We start from the raw sequence: 27,929 nt of genomic DNA on the forward strand, positions 1-27,929 counted from the left end.
GGGCATCGAGTCAGCGGGAGCCCAGCATGTGATGCACTCATCAAATCTGACAGCAGCCAGGGAGAAAACACCTACGGAGCCCAAAGCCACTGCAATTAAGGCGCTGTTCCGCTGCAGAGAAAGAGACCTGAGGCCACCTGAAGGTCAGTGAAAAACCCAATTATCAGCTTGTCATATATTGTCAGCAAGAGTAATTCTTAGAAACAAAACAGCTCTGACTCACCTTTGCACTGGCTGCAGAGACCCGAGAAGAGATTATGAGTGTGATAACAAAAAGAAAAAACTTTCAATTAGGTAAATGGAACTTTTTTTTATTATTGTTTGGACAAACTAGAAAATTGAAAAAAAGCCCCTCAGGGTATGAACAGGGCTACAGTTCAGACCATGCAGTTTCATGTACAGAACTCTCAAATGGAATAAAGGAGTTGGGATTAAAAGTTATAAAAATAGACCATTTACAAAAACATATCTACAAAGACAGTTCAGTGGTAGTAATGTGGGTAATTTTTCCAATTATCATTTTCAAAAGACTCTTTCCAAAAAAAAATGTACAATCCAAAAACGACAAAAAAAAAAGGCATTTCACAGTTTGAAGACGAGAGCATATTACTATGCAGTCTTTGGGACGGAAACTGTCGCTACACAGTAGTTTCATGTTTCCACAAGCCGGTTTTTATACTGGCTGCATTCTCTGAGTTAATTAAAGGCACAGGTTGTCCATTTTCTTTCAGTGTGCCACCGTTCTGAGTGATGAGGTTGAGCCCGTATGACTTAGGCTGGGTTTCTAGTTCTGTGCTGCTGGGCTGCTTTATGGGACCAGAGTCTTTACTGGAGCTTGATGCTACAGCTGCAGCCTCCTGCTCAGCCTCCACGGTCACCACTGTCCCATTACCTAGAGTGCTGCCGCCTCCCTTGTCTGCGTAGCGAGAGCGCCGTGGTAGGCTTGCGCTGTCGCTGCTGTCATGCTGTAGCTGGCTCTGATGTCGCTCTCTGTAGGCCATGTAGGCGGCCCGTCGGCTGTTGCGTGCTGCTATGTCATAATGGTGGTGCCGCCTGTGGGGGGCGCCCTGAACGCTGCCATCCACACTAGTGGGCACGTCGTAGGCATACTCTCGCAGCACTGTTAACCGGCTCGCCCGGTGCGCTCGTGCTCTGTTTTTGTGATGCCTGCCTGTGTGTCCGTTAGTGGCAGCTGCGGGATTGTTAATGTTGTTCATCGGGCGGAACTGCACCTCAACTGGTGCAACGTGCATTTTAATTTCATTGTCTACCGAATGCTCAGTCAGGCTGTTGTCCAAAACAGCAGCACCGTTGGCCGTCACTGGTGCCGAGACAGACTTGCACTGAGCTGCCTCTGCGTGCAGATTGGTCAGCTTGCTGCCGTGGGCAGAGTTGCGCACGCTCGGGGCGCTCTTAATTGTGTAAGAAGAGTCTGCGCTGCTGTGACCACACTTTGATGACTCCCCATCTGCCTTGTTAGCAGATCCTGCTGTGGATGTCATTGCCACGCCTGGCTGAGGCAGGAGGACATCCTCCTGTGCGGAGTAGGCTCGTCTCCCAGAGCAACAAGCCTGAGACCAATAGCGCCTCATATCCTGCCTGTTGACACAGTGATGTGCCAGTATGAACGCCCCGAGTGCCAGCGCAGCCACGCCAAACAGGCAGGTGAAAGCTAAGTCAAAAGGGTGGTCCTGTGACACAGCCATGGCTCCAAACACCCAGAGGGCTACATACAAACCTAACGCCCCTGCCGCGCCCATCAGCTGAGCAGGGAAGGTGTGCTCGTTCTCCAGGGCTGACAGGGGCACAGCGTGGGGAGCAGACACAATGGAGGACGCCGCCTCGTGCGACTGGAGCTGGAGAGTGAGGGGGTGGCAGTGGCTGCCAGGACCATCTGGTCCAGCCTCGCTGTTGGCTGAAGCCAGATGCTGCTGCTCTTCTGTCGGCTCCTTAAGCTCGTAACGGCGCTCAGGGTGCCGACGCAACTGGAGCAGGATGCTGAGGAAGTACATGCAGTCCACGAAGATGATGAATCCCACTGGGCCATAAAAAGCTCCGATACTGGGCTCCCATGCCATCCAGCAACTAGAGAGAGAACAGTAAGGCGAGCCAATCAGACAAATTCTTCCATCTCATGCAAGATACGAGTATTTTACAGTCACATCAGTATAATCTACTAGCGATAACTTACAATTTTATTGCAACTCCAAGCAGGAAAATTCAGCTCATTAAAAGAATACTTCATCTTTTCATCTTAATCTGTCATCGTGACTATTTTCTTCACAAACTGAAATGACTCTGGAAAACTTTGGTGTCTGACTTTTACAATAACTGTCCCGTTACATTTAATAACACAGGCTGGATTCGTCTTGCTTGCAAGAAATTAATTAAACTCCAAAGACTTCAGACAGATACGGGTCCAGATTTCTCAATTAGTCAGCCACAATGCAATCGAAACAGCTGCTGCTTGCAAAGAGAGGGAGGGTGGGGGGGTACGGAGAGCTCGCTGTAAACTGGCAGCAGTTGATTGTTGCTTGGATGCACATACCATTAATAGGACTCCATAATCAGAGCTTCAGGGAATAAACTTTCCCTACTTTCATATAAATATACATTTACCAAAGCAGTGCAGTCTGGCCAGTCAATAACAAGCCAATTCCTCCTGAAGACAGAGTGTAAAAGATGAAGCCTCGGATGTGTCTTTATTAAATACTGCTTTCCAGATAAAGTGACGCAGCATTTTTTCATGAGCACACACTGAGGCATAGGAACTCTAATAGCTTTCTATACAGGGACTACTTACTATGGCGCATTGGTCCGGCTGCCGTAGTTTTTGATGTTGGCTGCCGCAGTGATGCCACAAACAATGATGGGTATCCCTCCGCCAATTAAGTAGAACCTAATGGAGAGAGAGCACACAAACATGATCCTGCTTTAATCTTTGCAAGTTGTGTCAGTGTGCATGAACTGGACACTGAAGTTCAATGAAGTACCAGGCCTCTACACTGACACCATGTGGTAATCTCTGCAACACACACAAACACTTACATCCAAAGAAAGTCAAGTGACATACACCAACTAATATCTAAAAATCTAAATTATAAACATGTAAACATCACAGCCGTTGTTTGTATTGTATATAATATTTTGCAGAAATATACTCCTATTTTTCAGTTTTTATTGACATTACAAACACTGGTATAGATTTAAATTGTCAGAGTCATTTTGGGGACTTTTTTGAAGAAGATTTGATTTGATTTCAGCTTCTAAAATGTGAATTGTCTGGTCTTCTATGAGCGTAAACTGAATATCTTTAGGTTATGGACTGTTATTGACAAAACATTTTTCACCTTTTTCCAACATTTCATGGACCAAACTAATCAGTTAATTGAGAAAATAATCGTTCGTTGCAGCCCTACAAACAGCAACAGTACGATGATAGGAAAACAGACATGTCATATATATCCGCTTTATTTGCCCCAGATTACATTCTTGTGTTGTGTTCGAGCTGCATGTGGAGAGCTGCCGTGTCATACCTCAGCATAGGTCGTGGCGGCGGCGGCGGCTCGTCCAGCTCTTCGTAGCGTTTGGCTTTGCGCGTCACCTGCTTGTAAATGTTGCGCGCGGTCACACCCACCCACAGAGCTGTTGCCAGAGTTGAGTAGTGCAGCAAAATGCCCACCTGGAAGAGATTGCACATTCGTCAACACCAAAAAGACATCCAGTCGATCTCCTACAGCCGAATGACTGAATGCAACATGTGTGAAATCAAGTAACATCGATAAAAGTATAAATGATGTAATGCACTACATGATGATCCTTAACCATTTTTATATTGAGCATGTCATCATCATCAGCCCGGGATGAAAAATCATCTTGTGAAATATACAGTTGTTTGATGCCAGAGGGTTAGAGAGAGTTATATGCCAACATTTCATACAGGTGGGGGGAAAAATGATTAAGTTATAGGTCTCAACACAACACACCATGAGCGGAGATGTAGGATTGCCTCAAGCCATCTTTTTTTGTGTCTTTTACTGTTTCCACAAGTTGTACAAGCGGAGTAAACTTATCCAAAGGCAACTTTTTCAACCTTGTTTTTCCCCTTGAAAACATCCAAAGCACTTGTTCAATTTTGACTGTTGACTATTAAGCTTTAGGGCGTGAGGGGGTGAGTGTGTGTGGACGGGGGAAGCATGCACAGCAGGAGTGTTGGAGGTGTGCGGTGGTGTATACTCACTGCTTGGCAGACACTTGCATAGCGCGTCTGATTGATGCCACCGATAAAGACCCCGCAGGTGAGGGAGATGTGGAAGCAGAGGTTGACCAACATGTGCCAACACTTACGGCTGACACGGACAGACCTGAAGTGAGGACCGCATCACAGAGTTAGCAAAGATAGAACAAACTGTTATGCAGTGTAGTGTGAATATGGGGACTGAGGAGGTAGATACAATTCTTTTTAAAAAGACATTAATAAATGCATTAGCCTAATTACTCCAATACTATTACGCTATCTACCCATTACTGCATTCCTTTAAAATATGTGCTTCCATTTTCCAATTAGTGCAAAAAGAAAAAACCTCTTACCTGTGATGGTAGATGTAGCTGACAATAATAGTGAACAGGCAGAGTAGGAGTATGATAGTGGTGGCATAGATAACTGGATGCAGTGGCTGGATGCTGGGAGATAAATGCTCCTTACTGCTGAGGTCCTGCAAAAGAAATGGGATAACAAATCCACACTTTAAGTAATGATTTTATGCTGTGTCATTATATGTCACAACCCGTGAATGATAATGCTCATAGACAGAAGTGCAATGATTAGTTGATTAAATGACAGAATTCATCTTAATTGACTTCCTTAAACAATTAATCGATTTGAGTCATTTTTTATGAATACATTTTAGAATTCTCTGAAAATTAAATTACTGAAAGAAGTGTTTTATAAGAAAAACAAATATAATGAATGATATGGGATTATAATTAACAGTTATGCCACTGACTATCCCATCCTAACTGCTGCTGATCACTGGAAAAACATCACCTCACTAACAGCCAATCATTTCTATGCCATGCAATAAACATGATCATAAAGAAGAATAACCCAACTACAGTTCCTACCATTAGCAGGCCGTAGTTGCCCAGAGAGTTGCAGGATATGGTGGTGAAGTTGTCGTGATGGCCGAGGATGCGGCAGCCTTCGCTCTGCCATCCTCCGTGTCCTCCCGCCAGGCTGAAGTTCCAGCAGGCGGACACGGCGTCCGAGCCGCGGGCAAACCGTCTCAGGGTGATGTTAACAGGGGTCCGCAGTACACGCAGGGACATGCCGTCTGATAACACACACACGTTAGAAAATATGTAAGCTTTCTGTTGTAATTGAGATGAATGGTTATTTAATTTTTCTTGTGCTGTCTCATATTCAACACAATTGTAGAACATTCAGACTCACCTATCATGGCCATGATAACAGGGGTGGCCACACTCCTCTTCTTCCCTCCATCAGCTAGTTGGGAGGAGTTGCCGGTGGAGGGGAAAAACTTGCCGTTGCGGAAGCCCAGTAGGTGGAGCTTGACTGTGTCGTCTGCCTGCCCAGCGAGTGCAGACTGAGTGAAGATAGACTGAGGAAGCTGCAGGGACGCCTCCACTATGGTGCTCTACAAGGATAAAAGACAACACAGTAAGAATCTAACTATGATAGATTTTTAAAATACATATCTAAGTATTAATTAATTATTTTTAAGGTTGATGAATTGACCTAAAATATGTGCTTACAAGATGCAATAAGAACAAAACAACACCATCCCAAAAGACACTCCGAACAAAATGTAATTATCCCTGCTAGGAGCTGACCTTGTGAAGGATGCTGGAGAAGGGGCTGGTAGTGTTGCATTTGAAGGTGAGCTGGCGGTCCGGGCCGGGTGTGCGGTCAGGGCCGGGCCTCTGGAACAACATGCAGGTCATGCCGTTCCAGTCGTTGGCCCTGACGGTGTGGGCCTCCAGTGCAATGTTGGGGGAAGTCTGAGAGGACAACGGGAACAGTCAAATTTGACATCTTTAGAAAACGTAGAGCAACGTGACACAATGTTGTTAACGGGAACTAACCAGGGAGAAGGGCTGTGCCGTGGCCAGACGGTAGACGGCAATCTTCTGGAGGCAGGCGATGATGCGGGAGCAGGCCATTGCCTCGCGCTGAGCCATCCACAGCACCCTCTCATCCGCCAGCATCAAGTTACTGGCCATGCTTACCATCACCTCACCCAGCTAGGAGACAAGATAAATAGAAATAAATAAATACAGAAAAACACAGATGAGAAATTCAGTAGCATTGACTTGGAGCGGAAAAAAAGGCTAACCCAGCATCATAATTATCACTTCTGTCACCCACAAACATCCACTTATTATATTTACTAGCAGCTCAACAGCTCATAATCTTAATTACTGGAGTGAATACATAAGTATGACTTACAGCATAAAATATGAATGTGCTCACCCAGCATCTTGTTTGTATAACTCAGCACTAAACAGATGCTGGAAGGAGATGCTTGACATGACTCTTGTTGTAGCTAAGTGACTGTTAGAAAAGCCTTTCAAGCATGCTGTCATCATATTAAACTTTGATATGTTTTAAAAGTCTAAATCCTTGCCTACATCACTTACAACATGTCAGGTGCTCCATCACTTTAAAAACATTTTTTTTCTTTTGTCGGGCCTACAGCTGTGCTGAAAGTCATGACAAGACATCCTTTCTCATTAAACAAAGTGACAACAAACAGCTGTTGAGCATTAATCTATTTGTCCTTGAATGAGGTGATGTGCCAAATGCATGCCTCACATTCTGCTCTGAAGTTAAGCTTGTATAAAACATACCTACCTCTGACATTAAAGGTTACACTGTTTGTTTTCATTCATATTCACAAAGTGCTTTGCTTGATGCTGGGGTTGGAAATGTGGACACAATACTTACATCTTTAAACTTCTCAACGAACTTGCCAAACTTCTCAATCATCTCAGCCACAAAGATAATGTCCATCTTGTCTGAGAAGTTGGCAGCGTCGATTGTGTACACCAAGAGTCGACGAGCCCGGGCCACCACATTGCTCTCATTCAGAGGCATCTAGGAGAAAGATACGGGGAGAATATTAGGGTTGAAATGGTCAGAAGTGCAGCTGAGGACACGAGCTTCTCCGATCAACGTAGAGCAAAGACAGTGTACTGATGTAACTGATGTAAATTCTGACTGCACAGGGGAAGAGAATGAATAAACACAAGCCGCCCCAACAGACACACACCTGGTTGATGACATAGAGAAACCTAGTGACATCTTTTTGGAACTGGCAGCGGGAGTAATCCTCCTCCGCCCACAGTCCCTCGCGATCACAGAAGCGCCACGCCCGCTGCTCTTCACCGGAGCTGCCTGAGTAGGTGCCCGCGCTTGTCGGCAGTCTGTTGCAGGGGAGGTACGCTCTGATCCCTGCCAGGGTCCGCGGCCACCTGGAAAGCAGCCAAATAAATCACAGTCCAGCTGTTTCCGATCCTGATTAGCTTACATGTGCAGTGTCCTTATTTCCTCCTTACTTTGTATCATGTGGAGCCACGATGTGTATAACAAGCAGAAGCATCATCCTGTTCAACACTGTGATACTGCTTGGTAGTGCATGTGTTTAACCACAAGGTGGCAGTGCTGGCCCATCACAGCCAGAAACACTTAATTCTCATATAATAATGACAATATTGGTTCATACTTATGTAATATATTTAATTTCTGAGGACAAATCTTTATTTAGCTTGTACAATATGCAAATCACAAGGTCTGAAATATTTTATTCTGCAGGAGTTAAACCCACTTTTTATTATTTATAAATAAACACGCAATACTATTTGCTGATGTAATTGGTTTTCTAAATAGCACAGTGCACCACTTTTGGGTAGAAGGATAAACTGACTACAGAGATTATTGGGTGAAATGTGTCATTGGATTAATCTGACATCCATTTTACATTTATAGATAGTGGAGATCTGCATTCCTCTATTATGAAGTGAGCAGCTGTGTCTGGTTATGCGTGCGCACTAACCTGAACTCTCCCTTGTTGTTGGAGACGCGTTCGGGAACGCAGTACTTGGCCGAACTCTCCAACACCACGATGTGGACCATCCTGGTGTTGTTGCCCCTGCTCGTGCTGACCAGACACTCCCAGTCCCCGGTAAAACCCGGCTGGATGTTTGAGATAGTCAACGCGCTGATGGAAATAAAACATGACAAAAGAAAATGTTTTTATCATGTTCTCCTGTCAGATTTAATTCTGCATAAGCTGTAAGAAACGTGGATGTACATGGTAATACCTTGCAATCAGGGAGCAGTTCTGCACCATATGTTTCTCAATAAATATGCCTTGGGTGGCGTCGGACTTGACCATGCGGCCGTTCTGGTACCACAGCACCTGCATGTCCTCGGCTACAAAGGAGGCCTGACACTGGAAGGGCAGGCTGTCCCCCTGAAAGACGACCTGACGGTGGGATGGAGTGAGCTTGAAGGAGGGCAGCTCGAGCGGTGCATCTAGATGAATCAGACAGAAATGAATGCCTTGAAACAGGAGAGTCAGAAAATCACAGTATAATAAATGTTACCTGGTATTTATCACAAATCATTTTCAATATTTACTGAGGACATTTTATCTTTTTATTTCACTCTCAGCAGTTTTTGGACACACAAAGAATCTAAAAACAGTGCCTTAAATTCAGGCTACTTAACTGCTATTTCTCATTCGTGTCAGGCCACTGGCTCCTGCTATATGTGTGCCATGCATTTCATAATCCCCCCACAGTGATGAGTGCCAAACTGATAAGACATGAGCAAGTACAAACAAAGGCAGTACTGGCCCGGGCAGCCCTTCTCTTATAACCCATGTCATCCTGCTCCCCAAACACCGGCCTCGCTGATACCAAAACACAGAAATTAAAGAGACAATGTGCCCTTCTGACTGCACAATCTGCTCTGCGTGACTTATTTTAACCTTTCAAAATGTCTGTGACTGGACAAATGACACATCGGATCGTGTCACCGAGATGATGAATGATTCAGTTTTAAAGTGTTAGAAGTGCTGCTGCTCTGAGAATGATATGCAAAGTTGCTTGCGTTACAGCTTCTGAGATTTCAGGGTGATACATTTGTGCTGAGTCAAATCTGTGTAAATATATACACATGCCGTTTTTTGCAGTTTTTTTTAATTTTTTTTATTTTTTAGGTGTGTGTGTGTCCCTACCACAGGTGAGGAGCTCTGGTCTGATGGAGGTAATGAGTTGGCCCTGGAGGGACTGGGGATAGGAGCACTTTGTGTTTTTGACCGCGATGTTCCTTTCTTTGATCCAACGCAGCAGCCACAGAAGGTTGCAGTCACACAGCAGAAAAGGTGTCTGGAAGTCCCTAGAGACGTATAGAAACACACACACACACCCACACACAGAATGGAGGCTTAAGGGATGGGTCATAAGCAAATATTTAACTACAGTGACTAACAGGTGTTTGTCTGATGGGGAAAAAAATGTAACTTTGCTGTCATAATTTAGCGCATAGCGAAAATGCTGACTCGTCATTATACTTACAGTGACTTCAGAGACACCAGACTGTCAAAGGTCTCCTGAGCCAATGAAGAGAACATGTTCCCTGAAAGGTTTCTGGAAAGATGTCAAACATAATAATGATTATTTCTCCAAGTATATTATAAAGTTATGAATATACTGATTATTTTCATTCAACATTTCATCACACAATATAAAAACAGTATTAACTTACAGTTTGATCAGACTGGTAAGTCCCTTGAAAATGTCTACATTGAGGCAGCCGATGCTGTTGTTGGACAGGTCTCTGTAGTGAACACAGAAAAAGAGGTTTGGCTTATTTCGTCCATATTTCAGACATAATGCAAGATGACAGTTACAGTTGGTCTAAAAGTCCAATAATTAGCCAGCTGAATTAGGCCTGGGAATGTTTTACGACAAGGAAAGCTATAAAAAAAAAAATCTTATTGCCTCATGAGAAAAAGGGATAAATGGGAAAATGTTTAAGATGCAGAGATTAACAGAAAGAAAGAAAAAAAAGACAAGTTTACCAGAGGCAAGTTGAGGCAAAGAGCCCAAAAAAATTCAGCTGACAGCTTTACAACTTTCAAGGTGATTTTAGATAATGTCTGTGTGGGCCTCTGAGAGGGAACCTACACATCAAAAGGCAGAGGAACACACTGGGAGGTGATTAATCGCATGTGATTAATGTCAAACACGTCAGAAGTGTGTGTTTCTCTCCTCTGGATGTGACCTGACATGATGTCTCTGGCAAACATCAGATGGAAGTGTCTGAGACTCCTGACGCCTTTCAGGAGGAATCGCAGACGGCTTCACGGTCTAACTGATCCAGCGTCTGTGAATTACAGCCAGTGTGCAAACATTTAGAAATGGCTGCAAAGAGTAGATTCTAGATCAACTACACTCACCTATCTGATAATATACATTGAAGGGACTTTGCCACAGACTAGCTTTAACTTAATTATACCGAGTTAAACCTTAGTATTAAGAAAGTTGTCCTTTCTCCAAGGCCAAGAGTGAGAAAAACTACCGATAAGCAAACAAAAAAAAGTTCAATCAAGCTCCACTGACTAAATAGATTTGATAAGTTATCATACAAGGTTACTATCCGACAATCAAAATGAGCGTGATAACAGAATACATTTAAATTCGCAAAAAGATAACATTTTGAAGCAACTAGTCATAGTGACTGAGGTTCAAAGTCAAAGCACCTTAACAACAGCTCTAACACATGTTCCTCTGTGTATTATCCAATCATTGCAAGCTGCCAAGTCAAGAAACTAGAGCAGGGAAGAAAAAGGCAGATCATTTCTTCAACCTGCCAGCTTCAACTGTATCCTGAGGTGCTTGAGCAACGCGAGTGATACCTGGAAAATGGCTGTCAGGCATATGCTAACATCCAAGCATTTATGTAATTATTGGTGTTGGTCCTTAAGGTACCAGCTGGGGAATTTTACTGTGTGAGGTTATTAGTTCCACTTGGTAGAGAAGAAGGGAAAAAAATGAGCATTTTTGCAGGCTTGTCAATTTGTGCGAGCGTTTGTGTGTCAGGGGAAGGATAACGCAGTAGAAATGAGGGGGAGGAGGAGGTGGGGGGGCTTCCCTCACCACTTTCATCTCACTTTATCGCCTGGATTCAAACGCTCAACTTACAGTAATAGACGAAGAGATAGAAGAGTTTAGACAAGATAATGAATGCTGCTATTACTTCAATTAACTTTATCACAAGGGCTCTGTGCTAACATGTAACAATTTATTACAAACAAAGCAAATAAATCCACATATCACTGATTCCTCTTCTACAGCTATCTACCCATTACTGACTGAACTCTCAACTGCTCTTCCTCATGGGCACGGTGGACTTGTATTCATTACCAAAGACGCATCTCGAACGCACCATTCAGCCACAGGCATGTAGCAAATTAGCAGCACCGGTGACTGTTTCAGTGTGGCAGGGTCAGTTGCTGCGAACGATACGAGGAGTGGAGGCAAAAATAGCCCGATGTGATTAGGCTCCAGCAGGGAGCATTCAGCTGTCGGTGGAATGCGGAGTGAAGGGGTTTCAGGCAAGAGGGATCCATACGGTGCATGTGTATGTGTATAGTGCATGTGTATAGTGTCAGAGGAAGGATGTTTGCATGCTGTAGTGAGAAATCAGAGAGCCTGTATTAAAAACGGTAGGTTTGCAGTGAAGAAGTGGGAAGGATTCAGCATTTCTGGAGTGTGACCCATACTAGGAGCTAAAAAGTTAGGATCTTCAACCTTTTCTGCTTCTATTGTGACCATTCTTTAATCTAGTGTGGAGAGAGCTTTTTGGGAACCCTGATGTGATCAATACGACGTACAGAAGTGTAAATATGTTAACTTACTGATCCAACTTCCCCTTAACTGTGTTGACGCAAAAGCTGTTTGTTAATTCATCAGTAAAACTCATGTCTGACGTGTTGAACCCTTTTTTATCCAAACCTGTGCAGCTGTCTTTTTTAAATGTCCCTCTCACCGCTCTGTGACAAGACACATAAGATAAATAGGCCCTCCAAATGGCACGTCTTGAAGTGAGAAGAAATCGAGTCAGGTAAAACTGAGTTGGTGTTGGTGGGAGTTTGAACAGATGGGGGGAAAATTAAAGCCTGGTTAGAAGGGAGTCAAAGAAGGACAAAGAGGAAGGTGGTGGATTCTGTGCCCAAATGAATGCTGTATATCATCACAGAAAAAAGGTATTTGTGTGGATTCCTCCCTGCCAATTAACTCCACTCCCACTTCCCTAAAACTCAAGGAGAAAAAAAAAAAGTAGGGGTGGATGTGTAGCTGCAGATGCCAAACCTTGATGTAGGGCTTCTGTGTTTACATTCCCAGGGTCCAGCACTGCCTCATCGTCTCCTAAACTCTTCTTCTTCTTCTTTTCTGAGCTCCCTCCTTTTTACAGTCGAGCGAGCGTCTACCACCCTTTGAAATTAACTCAGACGAGTGGTGGGGGCCAATTAAACTTTGTTACCCTCAGGCGAAACCGAACTGTACTCTGGAACATGCATTTCCATGTGCGGTTGCCGATCGCTCCACGATAAGAGCAGCTTTTTTCCTGACTATCTTGCGCTGGCGGTAAAAGGCGTTAATATGCAAGAGACATATAGGCAGGCATGAGTCCATCTGAGTGTGGAATGAATATGCAACGCGCAGGAGGGGGAAATGAGGCAGGGTGTGAGCCAAGGAGCTGACTGCCTTCCTGTCTCGCTCTTATTGCTCTGCAGCAGCAGCCAAGCTCAAGTTTGTGTTGGCAGCGGGTGGGTACTGTCGGATGATTCCAATTCATGCTGTGTTCTTGCTCTCACTCATACTCAAAAGAGAAACACACGACTATACACAGTACACAGTTTTTGACCACAGACACACACCTACACACACACACACCACATATCCCAGATGTATTCATAACTAGATACATTCTCTGCACATCAAAATTATCCTCACGTGACATTCACAGACACCACACACACAGATGTTTTTATGTCCCCGCTCTCGCCCTCATTTTTGTGAGTGTGTGAAAGTATAGAAGGCCTCACGCTGTCTGCAGTGGTCTCTGGCACAAGGCCAGACAAAACAAGGCAGTAGGAATAGACTACTGCTTGACCATACTCCCTCATGGACACTGGATACACACTGGACCCGCTCGAACACAGCACAGCACATTGCAAATATAGATAAAAACAACAGCTGCTATAAACACAATATACGCCACAAGAGTCACCACAGGAAGTTCTCAAATAGTCCAGAATTCTATTAAATATAGAACGTGAACATCCCAAACACAACACTGACTGTAAAGGAATGTATTTTACAAAACACAACAGTTTAACCAATTTAAAAAAACCAAAAGAAAAAAGGCTTGAGGCACATTTCAAACACAAAATCACAAATTTCACTCGTAAAAGTCATAAAGAACTATTCTAACATGATAAATAATTAGAGCAAGTGCTCCAAACTGGCTTGCTATTAACAAAAAAATATTCAATTTAGATGTTTTGGATGCAATAAAAAAAACAGTTGAGTAAAAGGGAAGGGTAAATGTATACAGACACCTGTAGAAACCACAGTTAAGAAACAGTGAGGCTGCAGAATCTCAACCATTACTTACAGTCTTTTGAGCGACGGCAATCCAAGGAACGCGCCCGGTTCAATACGACTGATCATGTTACTCCGCAGGTCCCTGTAAAAAAAAAAAAAAAAAAAAAGAGGTCAAGAGCATGCAGCAACATAACTAAATGTAATAGAATGTAGATGACAAGATTCTTGCTTTGCATTGGATGGCAAATGAGATCTTTTCCCCCCCCTTATTTAAAATGTATTTCTGCTGACCTGTTTTAATCCTGAGCTACTCCTAATTAGCAGGTAAAACTTATAAGATATGCAGATATAAGGTTCATTACTGTGCACACACTGGACCTTGAATATTCCAGTTATATACCTAGAAATTAGGTCTATAACTGGGAAAAAAACTACTGGGCTACAGTACCATGTTTTAACATTAGTGTCATGGCAAGTGAAAGTGTCAAAAAAGGTCAAAGCTAGGGCCACACTTGTAGGGCTTCCTCAGGTCATCCACCCTAATGAAGGCCACAGGCTGAAATATGTTGGGCTAATAATAGGCCAAAACTTCTATATACTACAAATGTTGCTAGAGCTTCAACCTTTTTAGACCTTTTCCCCCTTCTCCATGCATCTTTTAGATAGGTGAAGTAGTGCCAAAAAACCCCACTCTGCTTCTAAAAAAAAGTGATAAGTAAGAACTTGCATTACCATCTATGTAACCTAATGATATACAATCACTGACACCTGTAATAATAATTATAATGAGGTTTTATTATACATAGCACATGCATTTCTTTTTTTATGAACACTCTTTGAGGAACACTCATACCTCTACCAGCCTTTCCCACCCATCATTACAACACAGCTGCTGTCATGGCAACTTGATTCTTAAAGGGTTTTTTAAGGGTCAGGTAGTCCCCCCTCCCCACCCACCACCACCTTCAGAACTCCCTCCCTTGAGGTTCAAAGGCTTGCGGTCACAGAATTCCTGCAGTGCTCACCTGTGCTGGCTCTACCTAGTCACTCATTACAGCGGATGTTCAGGAGGCTTTTTAGTCACCACCTGAACCCACACAAAGGGCCTCTGGGTAACTTTGCCTGTTTGATGTCGAGGAGCTGTCATCTGAAGGTGGGTAGGTGGCCACAGATAAGTCACAGACAAGAAAATCTATTGCTCGTTAAAGCTTTTGATGTGAGCTACAAGAACTGGCTTCCCCGCGAAGGAGTGTTGAGAGAAAAATGAGATGGCAGGACAAACACCCTGATAGCCAGTGGGAGCCAGTTTTCAGAGCGCGTATTGGGCAAAAAAACGGTGAAGGCTGCTAATTTGCTTGTTGCTGAAGATAATCCACTTTCATGTAAATTTTGTTTGGAGCTGTCACAGGTCACAGAAAGCAGGACACAAACACCATCAGCCCACGTCTCCTGACTCCACGTCCAGAATGTGACTGGCTGGTGAGTCAAGTGGTTCGACTCACAGCTCACATGTGCGAGCCACAAAATGTGCAGAAGGAAAAACAATGCCACTAGGAATACTGCCGATTTGCTGACATATTGTCCAGTCTGACTGATTTATGTTCTCCAAACAGGAACTGGTCGAAGGTTTTTAATTATGAGACTAAGACTGAAAGAGTGCGAGGCGTTCTGTTCCTTTCAGGCTTCACTTTCTCTTCTAGCTTAGCTTAACGGCTTCAGAAACCTTGTTTAAAGCATCGTCAGTCGTGATACTTAATGATTACTGCAGTTTGTCTTCACAGTTCAAATATCCGTCGCTCATAAACCTGCAAAATTGCAACAGCGCGAGCAACCGCTGCTAGGTTCTGATATTGGAATACTCTTGGATAAAATATGGAGAGTCGAGAACCAGCCCATGCTTAACCATCCATGACTGCACTTCAGATTCCAGAGACCGCTGACCACACATGACCTGGCAACTTTTAAATCTATTTGCAGGAAAGAAATGCCAGGCTTTTCTCGCCATACTTAAAACGAAATGGATGGCTGAATGTTTGCAAGTCGTTTCCAGAGCTCTTCTTTAACCGGGGCCCAAACTGAAGAGTGGGTTTAGCAACTGCTGAAACGTTATCGGGGGCACAAAGGCAGGTTTCCAATGGTGGTGTTCCTTTTTCTTTCTTTTTTTTAAAGACACATGTAACACACACTTTAGATTTAGAGAACTCCAAATCTTTTTCTGGTGTTGAATAACTATCCAGTTGAACACAATGATGGATGGCCTCTTTAATAGGTAAAAATGCCTTCAGGACCCATAAAAAGATGCCCCACTCAATTGTAATCAATATAAAATGTATCTTAAAACAAGACTGTGCTCCTATATAGCAGCACTATCAATCTCCCTTTAATCTCCAAAGATTCTCAAGTCAAAATAATGCCAATTTAATCCTTTAAGATATTATATGGAATCCTGACAACAAACATGTCTCCTGGTTAAATTCAGTGTGTTTATTTCTTATTTTATCATTGTGATAAAACCTGATAAGAACTAAGACGATAATTTGGACACACCTTTGCATTTCCTTCAATGAGAAAGTGTGTCCAAACCTTTGACTGGTACTTTACGTCAGTTGCACAGCATTATCTGATTAAAGTTTGTTTGGTAACTATAGCGACCACAAACCATTCCAAGTAAAGTTGTAGTGAAAAAAACAAACAAACATTGAGTTTGAGGGTGTATTTTATAGGTTAAGAATTCCACTTTTAATTTGTAAAAAGACTGTGTTCAAAAAGAAAAAAAGAAAAGAAAAAAGTTATAGGCTGGCTTTAATCTCACAAAAGCAAATTTGAGCTTCCTGATCATTGATCATTGACTCTCTTACATACTTCTTCTATACGTAATGTGCCATTCTTGAATAGACAACAATCGATTCTTTAGAAAAACACTCAACACTGGAGCTGTTATTCCTTCCCCTGTTTCCCACAATAAGCATTCCTCCACAGCCAGCGGATTTAGTGAGGAATTAGCATGTGACGGTCGCCTAGCTTGGCTCGTATTTCTATGAGCTGAGTGATAATGGGGATTCTGTGTGGCTTATATCCAAGCAGGGGGACACCTTTGGCCCCCCGACGAACACAGCGGTCTCCACAGTTACTTTGCAATTTCACGCGGGGTGCCGGATAGGCGTAATCGATTCTCTATTCCCCTCTTTCTCCCCCCCCCCCCCCTCTCTCTCTGGCACTCCCAAGCCAGCTGCTGTCTCAGTGTTTGCGACTGGATGTAGACAGTCCAAATGAGGGAGAGTTTCTTTGTGGAGTGGAGGGAGGGGGGGCTGTGAAGACGGGAGTAAGGAGTGGTGAAAGGCAAGATGGAGAGCCTCTAGAGTGCATTCAAAAAGACTCATGCTGGAGTTTTTTCCCCCTTCTTATAGAGTTTGAGGAGAAAGGAAGGGGAGTGTGATGGAAGGTGGGAGGGATGGTGTATATAGGAACATTTTGGAGAGGGAGAGGCCTCAGTGTGCCTAGTGTATGTGTGTGAGAGTGTGTGTGTGGGAATTGTATTGCTGACACCTCTGGCCTTGGCTTGGCCTCATTACAATGACAAAGCAAGCGAGCCATCCTTGCTTCACTGGTTGAGGGTGGACGGGAGTGGGGTGGGGCCTTTGAAGGCACAATGGGAGCTGCTTTCGGAGGTAAACTTGCCTGTGGATTGATGCGACGACAGGCAGAGCAGAGTTTACAACCGAGTCGGCCGGCCACTCGCAGACAAAAGCACACAAGTGCCTTAAAGGCTTTCTTGGTGTAGACAGATCAAAGCTTTCTTTTCCCCCCTCTTTTTAACACATTCAGCACAGAGTCTCCTGTTTATCCTCTAGGCTTGAGCTTTAAAAAAAAAAGAAAGGAAAAAAAGACTAACATCTGACCCAATTCAAGAGCCCACAGGGAAAACGCTTGCAAATCCATAAACAATCTAGAAGAACATGAACGTCTTATTAATATGGGAGTCGAGTCAAAGAAAGGCTTGCGGTGCAATTTTACGCAACTTAAAAACAACAAACTATAACCACAAGATGAGTAGGAGACAAAGCAGAATTATAGTTAAATACTGTTTTTGTCATGCAAGTTTAAAAAAAAAAAATGCTTTGTGCCAAAATCGGAAAGACTGAATCAACACTCTTTACGAGAATATGCGTCTTTTAATATAACCCAGAAAAACAGGATGTCGGGAAAGAAGACTCAAATCAACAAACCATAATCTGTGCTATCAAACAATTGAGGACATAAACTTGGCCATTATTTATGAACTCACACCACAAAGCGAAATGTGGCCAATACAATATGGCCTTATAGATTTCTGGTCTTTTCAGCCAGACAGGAGAAGAATAACATGAGAAACATGCCCTTAGAATTCCATATCAATGCAGACATGTGTTATTGTAGCCTTGGGTAAAAGCAAGGCCATTAATGGTCTGGTTATTTTATCTGCATGAAGCCATTCCAGGGTGATAAATCACCCATGGCCCATATGTGCGGGCGCAGAGCCATTTTCTTGAAATCTCTGTGGGAAGGAAACACGGGCAATGGCATTCCTATCTCTGAAGTCAGACTCACGTGGCACGAGCGACATCTCTCTGTCGTTCAACAAATCAGAGAACATACGCAGATACACCAATAAATGTCTTCACCAATCACTTTTAACTCCTTTCCATCTTCGCCATAGTTTCCCTCATTAGGTTCTCCCACAGAATAATAGACACAGCCTGTGTTAAATACTACTATTACTCTATCATGTGGGCGTTAAAGAAGTTGCCAATCTGACTCCTTTTTGAAGAAAGCGGGCCCCATCTCCAGAATACTCAGCTGTATGTTGAGTATGTCACCAGGCAGACAACAACTAACCGTGGGGGCTACACCTATAATTAGCCTTTTCTAGTGCCATCTCCGGTCCTCCATCATGGACTGATATTCTTAACTGGGGCAGAGTGCTGTTGCGGATGCCTTCTCATTTTCTATGACCTGGATGTTCCACTGGCGTGAAGCCAACGTGTGTTGTACAAACCTCACTACGCCACAAGCCAAAGCTTCACTAGAGGAGTGATTGATAACTCCTGCTAATGCGCTGGTACTGTAGATCTTACGTGAAGCACAGCAATGCTGACGTGAAGCACAGCACCACCATTAAAGAAAAATCCACTGGCAAGGATGAAAATAGCTTTGCAAGACACTGATAACTACTTTTTAAAGCCAGCATTATTTCCTCAAGTTGTACATGAATCTTAATCCAATCATATATTTAAACTGACAAGCAAAGTTCAAATCCATTCAAAACAGTAACAGAGACAAGAGTTGACGGTGAACATTGTTACATTACTATCATGAGCAGAAATAAATATATATACTTACAATTTTTCCAATGTAGACAATCCAAAAAAGGATCCATTTCTGAGTTCTTGAATCTTGTTGTTGTTTAAAATTCTGTGGAGGGAAAAATAAAGTAATAACATTAATGCAAAGCAAGAGAAAAGAACTGAAAGTGCAGCACATTTTTTGTTATCTTAATATATTAATACATGCTTCAAAACACTAACTCCTGTGTGTAATTCTATATTTACTCCTTAGCATAGCGTTGGCATCTTTGCGGCTTAGGTCAAATCCTCACACTAACGCGGACCTTCATTTCATGTTTGGCAGTGTCAACAATTTTTATATAGAAAAACAACCACAATGCTCATAGCATCAGCGAGGAATGTGTGTTAATTAAATTGGTAAAGCGCATTCAAAAAGAATGGAGCGCCTTTTTTCGACGGGCAGAATGGTGCCACACTGCTACTTGTTGACACATAACAATATTAAGTCTCAGTCTTTGTCCTCTAGCCACACTTAGCTCCCGGTCACAGAATGTACCCTGCCTGTAGGGAGACGATCAGACGGAAAACAAGTTGAACTTAAGCCGAGGGTTTCCTTTCATGTTAAATTGGCAGCATCTCTCGAGTCAGGTAGCCAAATGAGATAAGGAAAGATGTTTCTGTGAAGGCTTCTTTCGACTTTAATAGATATGAATAGGTGTATCATAATGTAATCTGTAGCGGAGCAGCATCACGACTCATTGTGGACACACACACATACATACACACACACACACACACAACCGCCACATTAACTAAAAGCTTATGGAACAATTAGAACAACCTTTTAGGTCATTAAATGTAGCCGTAAAGTGGGATCAAATTAAAAGAGGAAATGCTTATTTGCTGAGCATATTAAACCAAAGCAAACCTTTAATTAGTCTAGATCCAAAGAAAAAAGCTCTACGTACTTTTAACGATGAGTGATATAAACCACTAACATCGGATTCAATGCAATGCCATATGACCCAAAATAACCCGAACCTGAAATGAGTATTCTTTAGTTACCCCTTTAATGTAAATCTTGATTACTTCTTCCCTGCCTAATAAACCTGATTTTATTATCCAGTATATTCCCCGTGCAAAGTTGCACTTTAAAGCTCCACTTTCTATCCCCTGACAAGTTCCCCTCTTTTCCTTCCAACTCCTCCCAAAGGGTCTTTGCTCGCCTCCCAGCAGAACAATCCCCGGAGCAGCGACTCGCGGTAAGCATATGTTTCTGGCCCGGCAGGGAGGGGATGTGGTGGGTGACATGCTAGTGGCACCCGCAACCCGGGGCCAGATTGGAGTCATTATGGGGTGTTGAGAGGGGTTGTTTTATTACAGGGTTGGACAGCGGAGGCTCATTGGAGATTTGCTGCTTGGCTCCCTGCCTCTCAGGGGCGAGTGCTCACATACAAACAGTTCCTGTGTTTCACCATCTGCAGGCTCCTGAATGCTGAAATGGCAGATGTTTAAGCGCGACGACGGTCGGGGCTGCAAATTCTATCACTGCCCGTGCACACATGATGATCTGATGATAAAGACAGAGATGCCAGGCCTTCTGAGATATAGTATAAAAATAAAGAACACTTTACAATTCAATGGTGCTGCAGTGAATGCCAGCTTGAGGAAGCTGAAAAAATGCAGAAATTAAGGGAGCATCTTCTTTCAGCTGGATGCCAAATATCAGTATTTGTCATGTGTAATACAGCTCTGATAATCACCCTTTTTATATGGCATCATAAGAGAATTTCCAGAGGAGCAACTGCTTAATCATGTAACACAGTGACAGGAAAGTTTAACACATTATGATAACATTAGAAAAGAAATCAAGTAGCACCGACATTGACCGGGGTTCAATAGAAGAAGTTATTTGAGGTTATATGTAGCGCTGACGGCCCTTTTCATCTTCACAGAGAAATTGTATAATTAGGTTTACAGAGTAGATTATGAATTCAACACAACACGTCTTGGGAATCATTCAAGTGTAGCCGCGTAAATACACATTTCGAGCCTCGTGACTCTACGGGTCGTCAAAATAAATCGGTGAAAGAAAGTTCTCCTGAGAGTCATGAGCCCTTTTTTTTCTTGCCCTCTTTTCCCATCCCTCCCTTCTTTGCATGCTTACCCTCCTTCGCAAGCCCTGTCCCTCCCACCCTCCCTCCCTCCCGCTTTCCTCATGACAGGAGTGTGACCTCGGCATGTTGGAATATGCTTTGGCTGCAAAACCGAGTCTTCTTTACACCACCGGCGTTGGTGAGAGAGACGAAACTCTGCTATATTTTCTGCCAGTTGAGATATGGAAAATATGCAGTATCAGTCAAAGGTTTGGACACACCTTCCCAAGTGAGTCCAAACCTTTAACTGCTACCACATATATGTGAGTAGAATATGATGTGTGCTATAGTTGTGACATCCTGTTGGGTAACTGCACAAATTCCTATGCATGTCTACAGAGGTTTTGGGGTATATCCATGAGTAGACAGGCTTTATTTGCATCCATCAAAGCCTCCAATCTGTATGGAGATCACAGTCATTTAACAGTGAGTGTCCCCACCACCCTCAGGACGCCTGTAGCAAGACGGTCTGCTTCCTTACTGTCTGTCTGTCTCCGGCCTGAGGTCTATGGAATTTCTTTGGGCTGGGCCTCAAACGATGGCCGAGTGGAGTCTCCCTTATCTTGATGCATAGATAAGACCCGCTTGAGCTAGAGCCAGGAACAAGCTGCAGGGGGATCCTACCAAATCTCACATCCTGTCCCCTGATACTAATGCTACAGTATAAATCTCGGCGACATTTATGGAAAGCCATTGCTTGAAACCAGAATTTCTACTCTGAGTCACGGGGAAGCACATAAAAATGCATTGGCCTACATTTTGTCTTGCCTTCAGCGTCGAGTAAATCTGACACTTTTGAAGGTAGGCCTGGCTTCTTTTTCACTTAGGAAAATACACCTTCGAGAGTATACGCTTCTAGCTGTAGGCACAACATTAACCAGAGATGAGCTAAAAATGGCTAGCCGCTACACAAGCCCCTCACAGGCACATAGCGTTTTAAGGACAAAGCCAACTGCTTCTCTCTCAACACTTTCTTCATGCTCAGTGGGCTTTTAGACAAAGAACTCCCTCCAGCGCAGAGCTGCAAGTCTTTAAGGAGTGTTCGAATAAGTTTCAGGCTGCAGTTGAGCTCATAAAACCCGTCTAGAGTCACTTACTCTGAATATACTGAATGGAAAAACGGACCTCAGCTCAGGTGGAAAAGGGAACTGATCCAATGGCTGACGTGCTGCGGCTTGCCAAGGTAGTTGTTGGTGTTATCCAACGCTTTCTTGTTCCACCATTCATCAGTGTATGAAGATCTCTCTTTTTTATTTGGGTTTGTTTAGAGAATGGGCACCAAAGGGTTGAAAAGGAGGTTTTGTTCTACATGAGATACACTGGGGTATTATCTAGTCATGTAAAATGAATGTGTTTGTGTTGAGGATATCTGAAAAGAGCATCAGTCAAAATAGCTCTCTTTACCCCTTCATTCTTAGTCAAAGCCCTTGTAATATTCTCTTTAAGTATCCAACAGACCACCTTATAGCTCTCCGGCTGAATGCAAAAATGATCCACCATGCAACACCAGGATAAAAGCAGATGAGCAGTAAATGAACAGAGACAAGAAGACAACATTGCAAAGACTTAGCTCATGTCTGCGCACTAAACTGAACTGCTCTTCTGGGATTAACTGAGGCTTGGGGCGACCTGGCAAAGTCAAAGCTCAACAGGCCTGTGAAATGACAGGCTGAGAACTGACTAAACGCGCAGCTGTCAGTGTCTCGGCTTTGAGATTTTCATATCTTCTGTAAACACCTCTGAACTGCTAGGAAAAAAGACTGGAGCATTCCTTTAGACCGATGGCTTGTCTGGAAAGCAACAAAAAAACAACATCATCTTGCAGGCACCTGTGTTCTAGTTAAACAAGCACTTGAATGGCTCCCGGCGTGACACAGTAGCTTTGTAATGTTGTGGATTACAAACAAATTAGATGAGTGACACAGCATTCCAAACTGATGCGTCTGACTTCACCATCATCTCAACATTTAGAAGATGTGAAATCAAAACTACGACACAAGTCTGACCTGTGGGAAGCCAAGTTTCGAGGAAACCAGATGCGAACGTAACCCTAAGTCCCAGTTTGCTCTGCTGTGAAACACAACAGTTTACTGCACTCCGATGTGTCATCAAACGCGGCCAGCTTTTCCTGCAGCGAGGGAGGAAATCCCTGCTTTTCTTCCTGTCATTAATCCTGCACTGCTCCGTGGAAGCCAAAACCAGGTGCGCTTATTTGAACTGTCCAACCCCAGGTGCTCCTGTGAACAGATCCTGATTACACTAAACAAGCCCTGTGTAGAGAAATATGAGCCGGGTGAGTACAGCAAGCTTAGATGCAGTCAGTTCCTGCCTGCACAGGTATGTAGGCCTCAAACAGGTACACACAGAAATGAAAGCTCATGTGCATGCTATTCACACAAACCTTAATTATCCTCGCGTGTCAGGCAAAGGTTAAATTCCAGCCCTCGTATTTTAGCCAGATCCTACACTGACGTGGGAGGACAGGCCAGCTGTAAACACATTTGTGTCATTTCCTCTCAGATTACTTAGGCATGCGGTATTATTTGGAGCGCACAAACGCCGGGAATGCATCACTCTTCTTTTTCCTTTTTTCTCTACAGGGAGGCATTCAGAGCTGAATCGCGCGGAATAACTAACCCTAACCCTATGCATTCAAAGTCAAGGTAAACTAACACCACCAGCTCTTACCCAAGCCTGGTGAAATGATAGGTGCTTGACTGCTCATGTACAGGCACGGTTGAAAATAAAAAAGGCAAGCTAGGATGAGATCTGGCTGTTCTGCCCATATTTGTGGTAAGTATTCTGGCGTGGAGTCAAAGCAATTATCTCAGTGGTTCAATAAGTGCAGCATAGCCTGAAGACTTGCTCAAATTCTCAATGTGTGCTTGTGGATTTCTTCTCTTTTTTTTTTTTTTTCGTTCTCTGAAAAGCCTGGATTAAAAGTGTGCACATATTAGAATCCAGACCCCTGAAGAGGAAAACAGGAAATCTTAAGTACAAAAGGAGGAGGGATAAGTATGATGAATGGGATTGTTCTGTAATCAGAACTAACTCATACTGCCCAGTTCATCTGGTGGAGGATAGCTCTGTTGTTGTTGTTTCTTACTTTTCTTACAATGGATGAAAACAAATGTCCACAAATACAAAAAGTGCAGACTGGATGGAATCCCCTGAGAATTGCACCGCTTGGCATCCGTCCTCCCTAATTACATCTTTCTTGTTCTGTGGAGGCCATCCTCTGTATTTGCAGTGCTTTAAGCCCAATGCTAAAAATCACGAGGAACCTGGCTCAGCCTCTGATCCATCACTGTCACAGCGAGATGACAGACTCCCAGCTCGCTGAAGACACACAGACACAGCGAACAGCAGGACTGGAAGAGAGCCCAGCAGCCACTTCACTGTGACTTTAGAGCAGTTCATAGCTAAAATGAATTGGCATATTTTGAATTCTATAAATTTCTAAGAGGACACTGGTATGATTATATAACACAGAGAGTTGTGGGGATTTGAATTTTTTCTTTAAAAAAAAAAAAAGGTGCCACATTTTAGGATTCGTACATGTGTTTTAGTGTTTTACTGAGTTTAAGCCTTTTTTTTTTTTTTTTTTTTTACAACAAATCCTACTTGTCATTAGCAGTGACTGATTTCAGCACCATTTGTTGGTGATAAGCTCTCTATTTCAGTCAGTTATCAAATATAAGCCAAGACAGATAAGAGTTGGAGCTCATGTGGAAGTTCCTTACGATGCACTTCTATGGCTGTTTGACACTTTAATAAAGTGAGTAGAACTTGCAATCTCTCCTGAACTACAATGTTAACTTTCTTTCTTTCTTTTTTTGTTAACACAGAGAGGGTTTTTATTAGCAACGTTCACTTGTTCACATCTGTGGATTTGAATTAAAGGAAAATTGAGTCTTAAAAAGCAGCATGTCTTGGGTCATATCTACTTTACTGACCACGTTGAATGGTTACCATGTGTTTGACCAACCTCAGCTTCACCACATTGGCCTAATTTGAGCTTTTTGGCTCCAAAAACTCACAAAATGAGTGTGAATGCAACCCAAAATCCAAGCTTAACAACGTTCCCTTGGATAATTGATATCACAGACACTGTGGTCATGTTTTTCTACAGTTTGCAGCAATACAATCAAAGCAGGTTGGCAGGTTCGCATTTCAACAGATTAACTCGCCGGTACATTTTCCAAATTGCGTCTGCATTTCTATGCTACAAAAAATAAGACTAGAAACACTTCTTATTTAGGGATAACATTACTCAAGCATGTTTCATATCTCTGCAAATGTACTTCCACACTGTCCTGAAATGCTTACAAACCAATATGGCTGCATGAATGGTACTAGTACGTAGATATTGATGTTTTAATGTATTTACTATGACTCACATGTACATTACTTTGGAGCAAACACACAGAAAATGCTCTTCTAACTCCTACAGTACCAGCAAACTCTCTCCTTTCCTTTGCCTCCCTGGAGTCTATTATTTTCTTTCTGGTCCTGCACCCTGCCCTGGTATTCTCATATTTCCCCCCATCGCTCACCACCACCACAAAGCACAAGTGCTCTGGACGCACAACTCTGGATTTCTTTTTGCTAGTTTTTGTTCATGTCATTTGTTCTGTTCTGTCAAGCACTATGTGGTAAACCGACATCCAGACTGCTCTTTTATTGAATCTGGTATGACTTAAAATCACGTAACCCTAATAATACAAAGGCTTTGACAATTCAAAAAAATCTAATGACCTCAATCCATGTGCAGGTTTATAAGAGATATACACTTGTGCACAATCATGTTTGTGTTTCATCCTTTCTGAAGGTAAATGGCCACATAAATACAAACAAATGTATCACTAAAACTGATACCTGCTGCTCCTGAGATAAGAAAAGAACATTATCACTTGATCTTTGGTGATTATTTAGCAAGCAAAACAAGTATAATCATTGTCCTCTTAAAACACAAGAGGGGGTAATATATTAGGCTCACTGAGGTGTATTGTCAATCCGAAAACACTCCACATTAAAGTGTGTATTTCAGGGCCAGGTTTGCTTTTACACAGCCCTGCATTTAGGCTATTAAAATGCCTTAGAGATGTGGTAAGACAAATGAATAGCTCTTGCGTGTGAGCCCTGACTGAGTAGCCAAAACATCTTCCTGTGTGTGAATCACTACACTTCCAGGCAGCCAGGCGGTTACTGTTACACAGGGTTTACATTTACACCATTACAGTATGCAGCTGTGGAAGGGTGATGTATAGCTGACAAGCAGAAGACAGAAGTAAAGCCTCAGTCAAGTGTCATGCCATATATATCTTGTGTAACAGGAACAGGATACAACCTGATTAGGAGTTTTCCTCTTCATTATGAATATAGACTATGTGTAGAAACTGATGACACCGTTTTAGAAGGATTAACTTTTTTTTTTTTAAACAGTGACAAACTTGCAATGCAGAGAATAGAAGGTGTGCTATCTTCACTTAGAGATGTAAAAAAGAGTGATACAACTTCCAAGATGCAAAGTAAAGTGTAAAAACTGCATCAGTGGTGAAATCTATGTAATGCATGTCCTGTATACTCACAGTGTGACTGTTTTGTTGGGGAAGGAGTCCGGCGGTAACACCTGATGGAGCTCCATGTTGCTGCACACCACTTTCCTGTCGGTAGGCAGGCTCTTGCCAGAGCTTTTCGAGCGTTCATCATATGATTTGCAATCAGATGATACCGCAGAGCCTCCGCCGCCAACGAGCAGCAAAATCACAAACAACTGCAACAACAGATCCACCCTCATTTTTCACGCACGGCTAGAAAACCTCTGCAGCATTGTCGAAAGAGAAATTTAAAGAAAAAAACGCCAGACTGGCTGTTGATACGGAGTCGCTTTGTTATAAAAAGGTCACCTGGAAGCCGGGCCCTGTTAAAGAGAAAAATGAGACATTTGCCAGTATTTTGTTTGGCTCAAGTGAAGCTTCCTCCTCCATTTCTCACAAGGCTTTCCCCTCGCTCGGCGGTATTCAGTCCGACTGTCCTTCTTTGTTTGCCCCAACGACTCATTTATAATTCCCTTTCCATGCTGGCGCGATGTTCATTTCCTCCAACTCAGCTAATCCCCGAAATTTTCAAAAAAAAGCTGCGTACGCTAGCCGGTTACTAAATAACTTATCCAGTTGTTGAGAGGTTTTCTTTGTTGGACATAGCGTGGGTCCGAGTCAGAGTGGCTTTCCCACGGGAGGCGGCTGCAGTCATCCCGGGTTCCCCTCACTAACTTCAGCAACTCTCGCTTTACTTTTCCTCAGAGGACTGAAGTGAACCCAACAACAGGGAGAGACGTTTCCCTTCTCGTTCCTTCCCAAGACACAAATTACTCGGAGAAAAAAAAAAGCACACACAGACACACAAAAAGCGCAACAAACACAACAACAGCCCCTCCTCAGCTCAAAGTGCGTTGTAAATCTTCAAAAAACTAAACAAATTACTCGACAACACTTGACAAAAAGTATCCAAAGTGGCTGTTTTGTGTCTTTTGGTTCTCCTGTGTCTTTGTAAAGTATTCAAAGTAAGTTCCATTGAGAAGTCCCAGCTCTTCCCATCGTCCTGCCCCGTGCTCCATACTCTCGTCAAGTTCCATAAAATGTAAACTATATCCGGTTCGCATTTCATCCAAAATAAAAGATAACTCCTAAACAAATGCATTTCTGCTCGCCCACAGTCTGTATGCAGTTAGTTCACAGGCATAAAACGTGTTCTTCAGTTGTGAAACGGAAGTACATTTTGTCAGGTACTGTAATATTTCACACTT

General features: G+C 43.1%; 1 protein-coding gene across 1 annotated transcript; it reads right to left on the minus strand.

Annotated features, from left to right (window-relative positions):
- Positions 1 to 316: 316 nt before the first annotated feature.
- On the minus strand, positions 317 to 27,704 carry adgra3 (adhesion G protein-coupled receptor A3). The gene is made up of 19 exons (XM_062444847.1): positions 26,713 to 27,704; positions 19,021 to 19,092; positions 13,712 to 13,783; positions 9,794 to 9,865; positions 9,604 to 9,675; positions 9,264 to 9,424; positions 8,344 to 8,557; positions 8,076 to 8,240; positions 7,293 to 7,494; positions 6,968 to 7,117; positions 6,106 to 6,264; positions 5,854 to 6,021; positions 5,453 to 5,657; positions 5,125 to 5,333; positions 4,591 to 4,715; positions 4,241 to 4,364; positions 3,537 to 3,682; positions 2,804 to 2,899; positions 317 to 2,085 (listed from the first exon to the last, which is right to left on the minus strand). Exons 1-19 carry the CDS (start codon positions 26,919 to 26,921, stop codon positions 639 to 641), a joined length of 4,068 nt encoding a protein of 1,355 aa, XP_062300831.1. The 5' UTR covers positions 26,922 to 27,704; the 3' UTR covers positions 317 to 638.
- Positions 27,705 to 27,929: the final 225 nt, after the last annotated feature.

This window comes from Scomber scombrus, chromosome 23 (genome assembly GCF_963691925.1).
Source record: "Scomber scombrus chromosome 23, fScoSco1.1, whole genome shotgun sequence".
NCBI lineage: Eukaryota > Metazoa > Chordata > Actinopteri > Scombriformes > Scombridae > Scomber > Scomber scombrus.

Bases quoted from the DNA above. Each gene is read 5' to 3' on its own strand.
- adgra3 (XM_062444847.1), bottom strand. From the start codon at position 26,921: ATGAGGGTGGATCTGTTGTTGCAGTTGTTTGTGATTTTGCTGCTCGTT. The intron at 6,022-6,105 runs GTTAGTTCCCGT...TTGTCCTCTCAG, and splicing joins CGGCACAGCCCTTCTCCCTG to ACTTCCCCCAACATTGCACT. The intron at 4,716-5,124 runs GTAGGAACTGTA...TTTCTTTTGCAG, and splicing joins GCAACTACGGCCTGCTAATG to GACCTCAGCAGTAAGGAGCA.